This window comes from Phasianus colchicus, chromosome 16, assembly GCF_987193195.1.
Source record: "Phasianus colchicus chromosome 16, bPhaCol1.hap1.1, whole genome shotgun sequence".
In the NCBI taxonomy this organism is placed as follows: Eukaryota; Metazoa; Chordata; class Aves; order Galliformes; family Phasianidae; genus Phasianus; species Phasianus colchicus.
In genome coordinates, this window is record NC_143451.1 from 4473517 (window position 1) to 4488752 (window position 15236).

General features: G+C 51.3%; 1 protein-coding gene across 6 annotated transcripts in view; it reads left to right on the plus strand.

Annotated features, from left to right (window-relative positions):
* The window catches only part of RHBDF1 (rhomboid 5 homolog 1), a 52432-nt gene that overhangs the window by 18578 nt on the left and 18618 nt on the right, over window positions 1-15236 (plus strand). For 4 of the 6 annotated variants that reach the window (XM_090151457.1, XM_090151458.1, XM_090151453.1 and 1 more), the window contains one exon: window positions 13221-13356. In XM_090151457.1, the coding sequence (XP_090007583.1) occupies window positions 13243-13356 (114 nt within the window). In that variant the 5' untranslated portion in view covers window positions 13221-13242. Of the gene's footprint in view, window positions 1-939; window positions 1104-12917; window positions 13118-13220; window positions 13357-15236 lie in introns of those variants that run through there. The other 2 variants (XM_090151454.1, XM_090151455.1) reach the window with 2 other exon arrangements.

Sequence of the window (15236 nt, forward strand, 5' to 3'; positions counted from 1 at the left end):
GCCTTATGGGAGCGTCTGATGGGGCTCTAGCAAACCTCTGTGTGAGCAATGTGTGCTGAGCAATGCTCTGCAAGGGCTGGATGGAGAAAGCGTCAGCAGCAGTCCCAGGACAGAGGCTGAGCAGTGAGATGGAGGGGGAATGGTTGGGCCGGGAGGAAAGAAACAGGGGAAGGGATGATACACTAACCAAATGGCTGGGGGAGAAGGTGTGAAGGACCTGATGGGAAACGCAGGAGTAACGGAGGGGTAGGGGAGACAAGAAAATGAGGCAGGGAGGTCAAGGATAGTGCAACGGCAAGAAAGAGCGAGGGGGCTGACAGCAGCGCAGCCAGTGCCAGCTGCTCTAGGGGCCGGCAGCATACACCTGTGCTGGGGAAGCCTCGAAGGATCCCGGGGTGGCAATGGGACCCCGAGGGCCGGCTGCGGTCTGAACACTGCCGGTCCCTTCCGCCAGCACAGTGCCGGCAATGCAAACTGCCCAACTCCTGATGATGGGCTCTGCAAATGCCCGTCGGGGATCAACTCCGCAGCCCCCGGGCACGGCCGCTCAGGAGAAAGCAGCTCCGGAGCAGCCAAAGGCTCGGAAGTAACGGGACCGGCTTTTCTGACGGCACCGCGGTACCGCGCAGCTCAGCTCGGTGCCAGCGGGGGGTTCCGCCCGCTCTCCGAGGCGGACCCCAGGAGGGGCTCCGAGCCGCAGCCCGCGGGCCCGGCCCGCAACCGGCAGCGGCGGTGCGAGGCGGGGAGCGGGAGGGGGGGCGGCCTCCGCGCATCGGGGGCCGCGGGCGGGGGCCGAGGACCGGCCGCTTCCGCCCGGCGCGGCGCATTCCAGCGCCGTGAGTCAGGCGGCGGCTCGGCGGGATGCGCCCCGCGGCCCCGGGCGCTCGCAGCTCCTCGGCGGGGCGCGCACCGCCGAACCCGGCGCGGCGCCCAGCGGCCATTTGCATGCCGCGGCTGTGAATGGCGTGCCCGGCCGGCCGGCCCCTGGCACGGGGGAGGAGTCTCCGCGCCCTGCTCGGGCCGTGCTCCGCGGCGGCGGCCCCTTAGCCGCACTGGGGCGGCCTGAGTCCGGCGGCTCGCCGAGGCGCTTCCCCGCCTTCCCGGTGAGTGCGGGGCAGGGGGGCGGCGGGGCGGGGGACGCCGGGCGAGGGGCGCTGCCCCGGCCCCGCTGCGCACGTGAGTCGCGGGCTCCGTCCCGCTCCGCGGCCCCGCCGCCTCCGCCGCGGCTCGGCAGCCCCCTGCTGGCGGCACCGCCCGGCCCGGCCCCGGGGGCACCCCTCGGGCTCCCCCCGGACTCTCCCCGGGCTCCGTGCGTCCCGAGCGGCGGCCGCCCGGCGGAGGAACGCCGGCGGGAGAAGGCTTCGCGGTGCTGCGCGCAGGTGCCGGCTCCGAGCGCTGTCCCGAGCGCTGCGGCTGGGCATCTCGTCCTCAGCCCTCGGCCGGCGTCTCTCAAACGGGCACCGGGGCGCCGTCGGGTGCAGCTGTCGGCCTCGGACTGCTGTGGATCCTCGGCTCGTCCCGGTGCCGCAGGGGCAGCCCGGTCCTGTCAGCTCTCGGAGTCCAGCCAAGGGCAGGAGCAGCGGCGCGGGACCCGTTCAGCCTTTAGGACCGGGAGTGACAGGGTCTGCAGCGGTGGTTTGGGGACCCGGTGACCCCTGTGAGTTTGGCTGCAGGGAAACGAGTGTGTTCATGGCTCGCTTCAGTTGAGCCAGGTCCATGCTTGAAAGGCCCTCCCAGCCCCATCTCGCCATGCGTTCCCACCCACTGCTCCCCTGGTGCTGGCACTGATCGTTGGGCAGCTGCCTGGTGAGCTGAGCGGGTTTCGTGGCTTCTGTATGTGAGAGTTTTCCTCTGCATTCAGTCCCACATTGATTTTTTCTCACTGTAAGGAGGGAATCGCAGTATGGTGCTGGTTGAAGCTCTTGCAGAATTGCATCCTTAGAGCCAAGCCCTTTTGGGCTTCTCAGAAAGCCATCCATCCTCTTTCCCCTGGGTACCAAAGGGCCCCCTGAGTGCTTTTTGTCTTGTGCTTTCCTGTCGTGTAACTCAAGTAATGGCAGGGGCACAGATGAGGGTTGCCCAGTGCAACGTTCCCTGTGGTGCTGACTGCTCGTGCTCTCGCAGGTTGGGTTTGTGGTGGTGTTGGTTGGGGATGTCTCCAACAAGCAGGAAGTTGGTTCTTTTCTTCCTGTTTTTGTCCCCTTGGCTGCTGATTTCCTCTGGGAAGAAAGCTGTGCATTCTGCAGTAAAGGAAGAAAAGCTATATGTAATGGGAAGGGACGAGGCTGCAAAAGCTGGAGGAAGGGGTCCGAAGGCGCTTTGAAACAAAGCATGGGCTGAGGAGGGAACACCGTGTTTTTGCTGTGGTAATGCTGATACAAAGACAATAAATGCAGGGCTGGAAGGGCCCACTTGGGGCTAACTGGGGAGCGGACCCTGGGAAGGAGAATCAGGTCTTTGCTCTGTGTGTGGAAATAGAAGAGCTGGAAAGCAACGTGTCTCTGTGATGCAGTGCTTGTGAGAAAGAGGTGATAAGCTGTGTTACATCAGTTGATACAGTTGGAAAGAAGAGGTGAGCTTTTAGGTGCTTCCTTCCTTCAAATTCTGATGAAAGGCTTTCAGCCTTGTGGCTTGTTTGCTGGTTGTCTCTCCAGTCTGTTGGTCACAGCTCAGATTCTCACAGATTCTCCTTCTCCTGCTGCTCTGCACAGAGACCCTCATTGCTACTGAGGTCTTTCCATGGCCAAAAGGGCTCTGCCATCCCTGTGCTGGGTGTGGGAGACCTGGTTTGGGCCGGGGAGAGGGGAGCAAGCTCTGCTGCTGTCCCTGAGCTCACTGTCCTGAGTTTCCTGCCAGGAGCAGCTCTGGTGTGGCCGTGTGTCAGTGCTGTGCCCGCTGCAGTGTGTTCCCATGAAAGGAGGTTAACACTGGGCAGTGTAAAAGCAACTCCCACAAAACTCGTTCTGCTTTGGGACTTCCCATGACAGACCTTTTTTTTTTTTTTTTTTTTTTTTTTTTAAAGCAATCCACTTGAAGGAGATCTGCCTACAAACTGGCTTTTCAGGTTCTGGGGAAAGCCGTGGCCCAGGGCTGAGCAACACCTTGCTCTGTGCAGGGTGGGCCTCAGCCGGGCTGCAGTCCCAAAGCTCGGGGCTTCTCAGGTCGGCCCTGGGGGTGATGCCCCATGGAGGGGAACAGCCCCTGTCGCTGGGCCGACAGCACGTTTCACTTCTGCAGTGGGGACTGAAAGTGCTGCAGCTGAGAGCGAGCACGAGGCAGGAATAGGAATTCCTTTTGGGATCATCAGTCCTGTTCCTCTGGAATCCAGCCCCAGAGAGTAGCCAGCAAGTCCCAGCATGTTGCCCTGAGCCAGGCAGGGTCTGCTGAGTGTAGCATGATAGGACAGTTTATTTCGGGCACGGAGCCCACATGCTTAGATATAAATAGTAAAGATTTGATTCCATTCAGTGTATTGGATCTTTCTGCAGTGTGAGCACATAGCCCACTTAGTCTGAAGGTCTGAGATGGGCAACATGAGCAAGAGTCCCGGGTTGTTTTCCTTTCCTATTCTGTGCACCCAACGACAGGGCTGGCAGAGCACCCTGTGTGCTGCTGGGGCTGCTGCCTGTGGGTGAGATGGGCTGGACATTTCTGTGTCTTCATCTCCAGAACTTTTTACCTGCCTTCCATAATCCTTGTGGCTTCTACCTTTCTTCCTTAGTTCTTTGTGCAGGCTTTGGCATCGTGTGGAGACAGTACACCCTTTGTGGAGATTCCACCCTTACTTGTGACCAAACACAATGATTATTAATGCCCGCAGCCACCTGCCTGTCACCATCATATGGCCCGTTTGTACTTAAAACTCGAGGATGGATTCCTTCTTTTTTTTTCCTCTGAGCTCAGATGGTGGAGCTTTGCAGCTGAGGAGGTGCCAGACCCTTTGTGTAACTTTGTCATCATCTGGTTGGAATGAAGCAGACAGGAACTGTGCAGATCTGGCACTGTTACCGTAAGGTTGCCTCCCTGCTGCTGGGTATATACTTGTTGTTTTAGGTAACCCGTGGAATGTGTGCATTGCCTGCCAGCTCACAGAGCTGTGTTGCATCCTCTCTAGCTACAACTTGCGTTGTGGGAGCTGCAACCTGGATTTAATGGCAATTACTGTGTCTGGCTCATGGGTAGAATGTCCCAGTGCGTCTGGAAAGTAGAACTGTAGATTGAATGGATGTTAGGACTTGTTGCTCAGTCTGTTAGTGTCCAGTAACTCCTCTCACAGGTCAGCACCCACCATGCAAGTGACAGAAGAGTATTTAGGGAGGATGTTCCCAGCCCTTGCAGCAGTCAGACCCCAGAGACAAGGAAGGCAACAGGCGAGTTTTCACCTTGGAAGTGAGTGGATCTATCAGGCACCATTTCCCATGGTTGTGTTCCTGTGTCCCTGAAGAGCCCTGAACGGATTCAGTGTGTGGATCACAACTTGCACTGAGATGCAGAGCCCCTCACTCAGCACAGGGAGGGCAGGGCACAGGGCTTGCCTTGTCTGTCAGACCTCCCTCTGGTTTGCAGGCAGTGCCATCGGGAAGGGCTGGGGCAGCTCTAAGAGTGAGACAGTAGCTGGTGGTGTTGGTGCAGGGTGTGTTGGTGTTGAGGTTACGTGTTGTCATGTCCTGTTAGCTAACTGTAGGGGCTTTTTGGTCCTGCTCATTTGGCTGCTCACCAGGCTAAAGGGAGCCCACTTAAGATCCCTGATGCTTCAATACTTGCAGCAATCCATGCTGCTCTAGGAATGAGGAAGTGGGTTTTAAAAAAATGAACAAAAAAACCCACAAAAAATACAAAAAAAACCCCCAAGTGTTGAGATGATACCACAAAGAACAAATCATTAAAAGAGTTTTTTCACCCAAACTCTGGTCAAATCCTTACGAATAACAAACAGTGGCTGATTGCTGCACGGTGAAAGCTGAGTTTATTCTTCGTATCAACCTCCCCAAATGTTATGTAGTGCAAGTTTATTGGTTGTGTGCTCTGTTTGCAGTAGGGACAATAAATGCCAAATTGACATATGGCTTGCGTGTGCTAAAATTTCCTTTGGGCTTGTTCTTCAGCTCTGTAGATGCACCGTTTGTTTCAAACTTAGCTGAAGCTATTTTGTGTGTGCTGCAGAAACGTTAGACCTATTGCAGTATAGAGCAGTACACGAGGGTACTCTCTGTGAGGTTCTGGGGCTTAGTAGTCAGCAGCTCTAAAACAGTGCTTATTAAAGGAAATTTGACTTCTCAGTGATCTCAGAAGTGTGTTGCAAAAGTCTTCCCAGGGGAGAAGAGATCGGAAGGCATGCCTGATCATGCTTTTCTGGGTAGCCTACCTAGCTGCCTCCTCCCCTTCCTGTTTCCACTTCAGAGCAAGGCAGCCCCTTGCTCTGGTCAGCAGCAGTGTCTGCTTGGAAGGTTTTCCTTTTAGAAGGAACAATCTGGATGAGATCATCCTGAAGCTGCACAAGATGCTGCTTTTACTGTTCTGCAGGTCTGGCGCTCACTCAGCTTTAACTTCGTGCAAGTTGTAGCAGCTTGAATTTTAAAATCTTGGGGACTCAGATGTCTGGGGTTGGTGAATACAGCTTCCATGTTTCAGGTGTTATTGCCCCGCAGCAATTGGCAGATGGGAGATATGTTTCTCCCTCACTTGAATGCAAAGATCAGTACTTTAAAGTGAGCTGCAGAAGACAGCTGGCTCCGAATTGCTTTGCCAAAAGGTGTGAGCATGCCTTCCCTTTCACTGGCTGCCCTGGGACTGGAAGCTCAGAGGGAGCAGTGGGGCAGGAGGTACCTTTCACTCAGACTGGACATTACATTGTAAAAAATGTTTCACTTTTTTTTTCTACTTTGTGAAACAAAGTTAGAATGTTGATCATTTTTCTTTACACTCTAAGTTGGGGCATGGAGCACACATGAATTTACATGAACACACACCTGCAGAGCAAGACCAGCTCTTCCCACAACTGCTTTCCCATTAGACAAGGAAAGAGAAGATGGATGGCCAGCTGTTGAGCCCCAGCAAGAGTAGAAATTGGAGCAGCAGGAGCATCTCCTTTTGCAAGAAGAGCCGTCCTCACTGCTGTGGGCATTGCTGGTGTGTGTGGGCTGGCTTTTCTAGTTGTATTCAGTGGAACAGAACTCCTGTCACGTTGGAGAAAGCAGATGTGTGATGCTTAGTGAGGATGCACTGCATTTCAAAGGAACGTGTAAAAAAATAGCCCGAATGGCTCAAATGCTGCTGCTTCCATCCCTCCTGAATATACAATGTCTTCTAGTGGCGTCTGTGTTTGTTATTTCCTCTAAGAATTTTTTTTTAGATTGCCATTCACTGTGAATCTATGTAACTTTCCATAGGAAATGTTGTCATCTGCAGCAGTTTTGATCTCATTTGCCAGCGAGATATTTTTATTTAGCGCAACAAATAGTGATTCTTAGCTGCTTTTAATGCTGAGGTTGGTGCATGGGCAGCAGCTATTCCAAATGCAGCCAGAGCCAGCAATCTCTCTGCCTTGAAATTCATTCTGGTGCCTTGTTCTTAGCTTTCCGTGTGTTTTGAATTGCAGTACTTGTAATGAATGCTCAGGGTGCTAGAAAATCATAGTTACAAATGCAGAATTTCAATGAATAAGGATATCTTTTTTAAAATACAGGATTTTGTTGTTGTTGCTGTCTTTTGCTTTCTAATGTGGGATTATGGCTGTGCTGACAAAACCATTTTTGAACCTTACCTTACTGCATCATTGAGGCAGTGACTGTGCCCAGGGTACCAGTGGGTGAGCCAGTCCCTCTCTGTGCATACCCTGTGCTACTAATGCAAACCAGTGCAGTGTCTTCTGGAGCCCCAGTGAGTTTTTGCAGTGAGTTAAATATGTACTAAAATAGTTTCTGTGATCACTCTTTCCTGCTTCTTTGTTTTGGTGAGCTCCAGTGACGCCGAAGTACACGGTCCCAGGAGCCTGCTGTGCTGCTGCTGGGGAACCCAGGGCTCTACTGCCTCAGCCTAGGCACTTTTGGGAAGGCTGCAAGAACAAGGCTTGTTTAGGTGAACCTTTCTCTGCATAAACTTCCAGTGTTAGCAGTCGGTTATTTATAATTGGATTTGTTAGTACTTGGGTTGTTAATGTGATTACGCTGTTATCCAGTCTGGCTGCACGCAGTGTGGCACTGGACCAGCAGCAGTGTCCTGATGTCCTGTATAAGCATACAGAGATGTGTCAGCTGTCTGGGGGCTGGTGGTGGATCTAGGTAAAAGCCAGCTCCATTTGGAGGATCAGGCAGTGGTCATTCACCAGGGAAAGGAGGTGCTGCTCGCTGCCAGCTGCTCAGCTACAGTGCTCAATGTGCTGTTGCTGGAGCTATGAGGCAGTCTTGCTATCAGCCCTTGCCCAGGTGCAGCCCATAAGTGGCGTGCTCTGAGCGAGGCATGAGGATGTGGCAGCAGAAGTGTGGCTATCACATGCCGTGCCAGGCTAGCATTCCCTATGCAAAGCTGCAGGGTGTGTTCATGGAGAAACACAAACAGGATGAAGACACCAGAGTGCTCCAGAATGCTTCCTGCTGCTCCCTTCTCTGTGTTGGTTGTGTTTTATGCTCGCTGCTCCCCTTGCTGGTTTCAGGGAAGGCTGTGGGTGGCTCTGTGTTGGGTTTACTCTCAGAGATAGAGCTGGGTGCCTGTTGCTCGCTATCTGGGCTATGTCTGGGCTCTGGAGCACATACTGCGTAGTGCCATGATGTCCTTCTGTCATCTGGGACACATATGCTGTAGGAGAATGGAAAAGGTGGTGCTTCTGCCCAGTCTGCTGTACTTGGCTGCTCTTGCTGGTGCTGCTGGCCTTTGGTTAGCAGGGGAAGCTTGGAAGCCCTTCTGTGGAAGCTCTCCGTGTGTGAGGCTTGGCTGTCAGCTCTGGAGAAGTCTGTGAAGTTGTTTTCCTGTCCAGCAACTCCAGCAAAAATTCACTCTGCCTCTGGTGAAACAGTAGTACTTAATTCCTGCCGCACTCAGCACCTGCACTGAGAAAATAATTTAGGCCTCAAGAGATGCAGAACCTACCACCTCTCCCTTGTGATAACTGCTAGCTTCCCACAGTGCTACAAATGTGAGTTTTTGGCCATGTTTTCACGATCACTTCAAACCGTGCTGCCTGGAGAAGCGATTCCATCATCTGGCTGCAGCTGCTCCTGCTGCTTCCCCTCTCTTTGCACTGCCACAAGTGTTCATGGAGCCACGCGGTGACTTGGAGCAGGGAAGGAGCCTGGGCTGAAACAAACCAATTTCTTTGCTGAGTGATGTGGGTTGGTTTCTACACCAGGCAGCTGCAGGGGTGGCTGTGCCAGCACAGGGCAGCAGCTGGGGACACTGCTGCTGTTGGCTCGCTTCTCCTAGTGGCTGTGGTGTCTTCAGAGCTGGAATTTTAGTGTTTACTTCTGTGTTCTGACTCCTGCTCTGCCTTTTGTATGCTGGAACTAAAGGACCTGGAAGATGAGAGCCTGCTGTTTTGGGAATGTTAGCAGATTGCAGCTGGAGTCATCTTCTAACCTGTTTATGGAGAAGTGCAGCTACTGATCCAGCAGGCACCAGCAGAAATCAGGAGAGCTTTTTGAGCTTTTTTCACCTCTTCTATATGAGGGCATCAGACCTGCATGCCCTCTGCATGTCCTATGCAGAGTTGCTTTGAAAGCCCATAGGAACTCATTTTTAGTTGGTTTCCATCGTGATCCACGTCTTCTGAAAATCAGGGAAATGAGTTGCTCAAAGGGACCTCGGATCTGCTTTCATGGTCATGTGATTGGCTCACGGCCATTTGCACCTCACTGGTAAATGTTCTTACAGCCTGTGTTTAAGACCCTCTGGCTCTGTGTAGCTGAACTTTCTCCAAGATCCCTGGTTCCCAGGTGAGGCTTTGCACTCCTTGCATCTCTTGCATACCAGTATCAGCCTACAGGGCTTTGCATGAAATCCAAAACCTTTTTTTTTTTTTTCCTTCTTTTTTTTTCTAATGCAGCTTTTTATCTCCAGTATTTCCTGTCTATGGGTCTGCCTGATGTCTTCCAAGACAGGAAGTTTCCACTGGTATTTCTCAGCTAATTACATTAAGTGGTTCAAAGTGAGATCCCTCAGTGCTGGCTTGGTTGCTTGTGTAGCCACAGAAATTAAAGAACTTCCCCATGGCTTCTGCATTCAGCCTGCCTTGCTGATTCTCACTGCAGCATCTCAGTAGTACTGCTTATGTTCTGCCTTTACACAGTCTGCTTTTAGAGCCATCTGCTCAAGCACATACCTTTTGTTTGAGCTCCTGCCATTGCCTCTGGATAGTGTGCCCTGAGCTGGGGTGAGGTGGGGCAAGCTGTCCTCCTGCTCTCAGGGTTTGACATCAGCATGAGTTGTCCCTCGCTTTGTGTCCCACGATTACAGCTGCTTCCTGGTCCCTGCTTGCTTTGTAGGCTGCGTTGTTAGCTTGTCCCCACAGCGTCTCAGGATAAATTCACCTGTTTTTCTGACCCCCTGAGGGCATTCGTCAGAGCTACCAGTGGGTCAGTGACAGCATATGTTTCTGGGAGGGAGATGGGGAGATGGTGTGCGGTTCCATTGGAGCCTGTCTGAAAGCTGTTCTAGCTGGGGGGTGTTTTGGGAGGCAGGTGACAAAGGCTCACACTTGGTTTGGTGTTTCAGCTAAGCTGATATCACAGTGAGCCATCACTGAACAGGCAGGTCCTACCCTTCCTGTCTCAGGTTGCTCAGAGCTTATCTGCAATTCTGAGCCTCTTCGCAATGTCAGATCAACAAGAAGTAATTTACTTTTGGATAGGGTTAGTTTTGTGCTGGTGGAACACCTTGAGGCTCACCGGGGTAAATCTGCCCCTTGGGCAGCAGCTCTGTAAAGCCTCACAACATCTCCGAGATCACTGGTGAGGAAAGCAGGAGAGATCCCACCAGGACAAGGTTGGTGCTCTTGCTTTATTTCCAAGGGGGTTTCTTAGTGTGGGATGTAATGCAGGTTGTAATTCAGGTCTCAGCCAAAGCCTTGGTGGTTCCTCAACAGCTTTCTCCTGGCACACAGAGTCACGAGCCTGCTTTGTCTTCTCCATCCCTGCCTGCCCTCAGCCCTGCATCTGGCTTGATTTAAAGGTCTGGCTTGCGCCTGGTGTTTGAGATAATCCTTGTAACTAGTTGGGTCTGATCCATGCTAGATGATGTTGTTGGCAGCACTGAGGCTGACACCCCGCTGCTCCGCTTCTCCTCAGACTCCCTGCCTTCCCCCTGTTAGCTGGGCCCACAGCAATCCTGCTGCCTCCCTGACTGCTGTCTGGAGAGCGTATCGAGGATCCTGACTTCCTTGCTGCTGTTCTGCTCAGAAGCCTGCTGCTTGCCTCAGCCAGGACAGCGAATGTGCCAGCAGTGCAGGCAGGTATAGAGCCCTTCTGCCTCTCTCCAGCTGTTTCTGACAGCCCCGGAGCTTCTGTCCTACCCAGTGTGGTAATCCCAATGTGTGTGCAGAGAGGATGGTAGGAAGAGCCTGGAACAGATCTGTATAGCCAGGATTGGAGTGGAGAAGAGGGTCAGGGAAAAACTATTTGCTCGTCTGGCCCAAGAACTGAGGCATCAAGTGAACACAGGAAGTATTGGGTTTAAAGATAAACTGAGGAGGACAGCTCATCACACAGCATGTGTTTCTGCTCTGCCACAGGCAGTTACGAGTACTAAAAGGCTGCAAAGATTGCATTGGTTTCTAAAGGGAGTTTGATAGATTCTGGAAGGAAAATCATCGGGTGGATATAAAGATGAAAACAGAATGGTTAAATGCAAAGACGTCTCTGGCACGAGAAGTCCCTGAGTTATTCATAGCTCATGTAGTGGCTGTCCAGGAAGACATGACTGTCAAGTGATCCTGTGCTCTGTACTGATTGCCAGGCATCCTCTGGTAATGAGATACTGGATTTAGGCAGACACTTGGCCTGACCTTGCATGGCTATACTGTGTATGATCTTATCCTGCTGCTTTCAGCGATCTCTTGAAAATACTGATTAGGGCAGTACTGAGAAGTAGGGATTGTTTGAGGATATGTGACCATTCAAGTGAAATATGTGTCAATGCAATCAGCTCTGAAACCAAGCCTACTGGTCTGATTAAGTACATGGATACTTTATCCTGGAACACCTCTTGAAAATAGTCATGGGGTCAGTGTGAAACTCAGTGTTTTGTTGCCTGGTACTGAGGTATTTGCTTGCTTTGTTGCTCTTTTAGGTGATGCTTGGGCAAGGGGCAAGTGTGGGCACCAGCAAATCCCTTTCAGAAGTGCACGCGAGCAGGCAGGAGCCCTCCTAATATCCTCGCTATCTGCATCACGTAGGAAGTTGGAACAGATGCTTTTAGGCACCTCTGCAGCTATAAATGGAGGAAAGTAAGGAATTGTGACCTTTTGTTGTGAGGCGTTGCATCTGTGCATGCAGGATGGTGGTGTGTGTACAAAGAGTATGTCTGTACAGGCCAGATTGTGAATTCCCAGACTTTTGGGGGCCTGTGGTATTTGCTGAAACCCAAACCTTCATCCACCTACAGCTGAGTCGTCCCTTCCCCTCGTTCCAGCTCAGCTGAGCCTTGCTCTCCTGGCAGCCAGCCCAGCCTGTGTGACTGCTAGCAGCTGGTCGTCACCCGCTTTTAGATGAGATTCTCCTCTCCTAACCCAGTCCAGGTCACCCTCCTCTCCCTTTTGTTGACCTGCTCCCCCTCTCCACCATGTACTGTTTGCACTGGTAAGCCTCACTGTTTGTGTGGCTCCCTTTCCAGAGCAGTTGGGGTGAGTTGTGGGAACTGGCAGAAGTGCCACAGAAGGCAGGTGGTGTCGGAGAACCAGAGCCTAATTTAGCCTGGAAGGGCCCTTGCAGGCTGTCTGGTTTGTGTGCTGCACTGCTCAGGGCCTTGTTTAGCTGAGTGCTGGATGTCTCTGGACAGACAGAGGTCTCACTGCCTCTCCAGCCCTGCCCATGCTCAAGGAAGAATTCCCACCTTACGTGTTAGATTTGTTGTGCATTCAGAATAAATTGTGTCAATGTTTTAACAGTGCTGAGCTTTAACCCAACGAGAGCTTTCTTCTGCTCCCTCTCCAATTGTGCGTACCTGCAAAGTTACTGGGATGCTCGTTCCATCTGTTTGCTTTGGGGAGAGAATAAGGCTGGCACCCTGCTGGGTTTTGTCTCCTGTGGGATCTGTGGTCTGGGACAGCACGGGGAAGCTGGGAAGGAATTGGATCTGTTGGCCCACTCAGCACATGTGCTTCCCACTGCAAGCCTGCTATTGTGCATGTGCTAGGAAAGGAAGAAAGAAATACGTGCTTGTGGAGTAGCTTAAGTTAGAAGGCACTTCTGGAGGTCTGTGATCTCATTCCTCCAGTGACATCAGTTTTCCTAACCGTTTCTATTAGCGTGTGCAGCAAAGTCATTACTCTCACAGCCTGGAGAAGTTGCTCAGTCTCTGTCTCACTGCATGCTGGAGAAGGTGGAGAGGTCGCAGAGTGGGCAAGGAGTCCCTCTGGTTCTTCAGTGTTTCTGTAACTCAGCTTTATTTAAATACCATATCATCATTATTTATGTATGAAAACCACTCTTAGAAAGCTGGCATTAATGCTGAACTGACATTCATGCTGCATTTGCATTACTCTGTGTGCTACTCTGTATTTCTGGAAAATGATTACATTTTAAAAGAGATTAGAAGAAGCAGTTATAAGTGGCCGCTTGCTAATTTCCAAATAGCAGTTAGTAGGGAAATGGTTCTGCTTGGCTTTGGGTGGGCAAGGGAGCCTGCGTGAGTCACAGGCTGTTTTTAGAGAGAGGTCAGCAGCTTTTAGCACTGCAGTTACTTAGCTGGTTGGACTGGCTCCAGATCTAATTAAGATATAATTATGACTGTTTCTTCTGGAATCTGGATTTCACAGTAGTCCCAGAAAATCTTAATGGGGAGTAACTCTGAAACTTGGAGCTGTGATCTTTGGCACTTGGCGTGATGTCCCCCAGCCTCAGAAACACTGCACGAGCTCTGATTTCTGAACCCTCTCCAACACTTGCAAGTTGTCCCAAGCAAAGCTCAGGTCTGTGAATGGCAGCCGGGAGAAGTTGGCCTGGCCCTACAGCGTGTGCTGCATCAGGGATGTGTCTGACCCTTCCTCACATGTGATCTTTTCCCTCTCCTAGGCCTGAAGACAAACGTGGGACGATGTCGGAGGCACGGCATGACAGCACGAGCAGTTTACAGCGCAAGAAGCCACCATGGTTAAAATTGGACATCCCAGTGCCAGTGCCTGTGCCGGTGCCAGAAGAGCCAGTGCAGGTATGGGGACTGCGGTCATGCAGGGGGTGTGCAGAGCCCTGCTGTGCTGACAGCATGCCTCTGTGTGGTCACCAGCAGCCCTGGCCAAGAGAAAGGCAGTGCTGTGTGTGACAGGTCACTGGGATCAGTAACAGGCTGCCCCTTGAAGGGGATATTGAGGGAAGATGAGTGTGTTTCACTTTAGATCAGTGGATGTGGCCATTTGGGTGCGAGGATTGTAGGGGGTGGATGTGAGAGTGAGGTATCTAAACAAGAATTCCTTAAAGGAACTGAGGAAGTGAAGGGCTTCTAGAGAAACACCAACCTGAAAGTGCTGGAGTTCCTGCTGAAATGAGCAGGGAATTAATCTGACTTATGAGTAGCCAAGATAATGACAAGCTGTCATCAGTAACAGCAAAGAAAGAACAGTTACTGGCAACACAAAGTTGTTAATAGCATGAGTGCAAGAAATTCACATTTGAGGAGAAATAAGTGTTATTGAAGAGTGGTGGACTAGAGATGAAGTGATAGATTATTTGGGACTTCGCAAAACATGAGTAAATCACCCATGTTTCTGCTGGGAATAGGAGGAATAACAGGAATCTCTGCTTCAGAGTGGCAAAACCTCTTACGTGTGGGTGAGATGACTGCTGGCTGCTCATGACCTTGCTGCGGGATAATAGACTGCCTGCACCAAAAGCAGGTCCAGGAGTGGAGTGTGGTGTCTGGGTTCAGAGAAATTGAAGGTTCTGCAGCTTCCCTGGAGGGGTATCGAGGGTGTGCTTGTCTTAAAATGGCATTTGTGCTGTTCTTGGAAGAGTGTGAACTGGCCTCTGCTGTTCTTTGATCCAGGGACAAAAATGGACTTCTGGCAGATACATCTTCGTCTTGGTCTTCCTTTGGAAGGAAAGAGATTGGGGTTCTTTTTGCAAGGATTAAAAGAAAACACAGGGTTTTAACTATGTAGGTTGATTCTGAATTGCTTAAGGCTTAGATGGATGTTCTCTTACCTGAAATCTCTAAATCCAGCTAGGCTTCTTCTGGAGAGGCACTATATTCTTACAGTGGAAGTTGGCATAGGTAATGTTCTCTGAAAGCCCAGTGTGTGGGAGTGCATACATGCTCCCATGGCTTAAATTCTGAGTGTCTAGGAATTGTTTTAACATAAAACTTAAAAAAAAAAAAAATAAGAATTACTGAAAGTTTTTATCTCTCTGGCTGGAAGGACTAGAGTTTCAAGCAATTAGAGATAGTGTCTGACCAGAGAAGCAGTCGGTTCACTGGCAAGTGAAGCAGAGGGGTAATCTGCTCAGTCTGTGTTTTAGAAAGGGGATGGTATCTGCCAAGCTAATGAAAAATTCATGCAGAACAGCCTTGGGGCGGTTAGTAGGATGGGCTGAGAGCAGTCTGGTGATTTGTGTCAGGTTTGGCAGGTGACATTCAGCCAGGAGGTGCTAGGAGCTTTCAGACCTGAGTGCATCCAGACAATTAGGTTATGAACAAAGCTGATGTGGCTTTCCCAGTTTGCTTAGCCTGTGCCAGGCAGCAACTGCAGCACAGACCCACCCACGACTCTCATAGTCTTTTAGTGCAGATGCAGAGCTATTTATAAAGCTAATTTCACTTGGCCCTGCTTGGTGTGCTTTACTTTGCATTGTGCAGTGGTCTAGAAGCTCTTGATCTCTGTTCCTTCTGGCTAGAAAAAAAGCCAGAAGGATGCAGGAGCTCCTATAACACACCCATCTGCAGATGGACATCAGTCTGTGGGCTAGGCTAGAGCCAGTCTGCACTGAAACTAAGAAAAAAAAAAACCTCTGCAGATGCCAAGTTCAAGTGCTGACTGCTCTGTTCTGCAGATCCAGTCCTGTTTCTTCACATTAGCCAGTCATGAACTCAGTCCT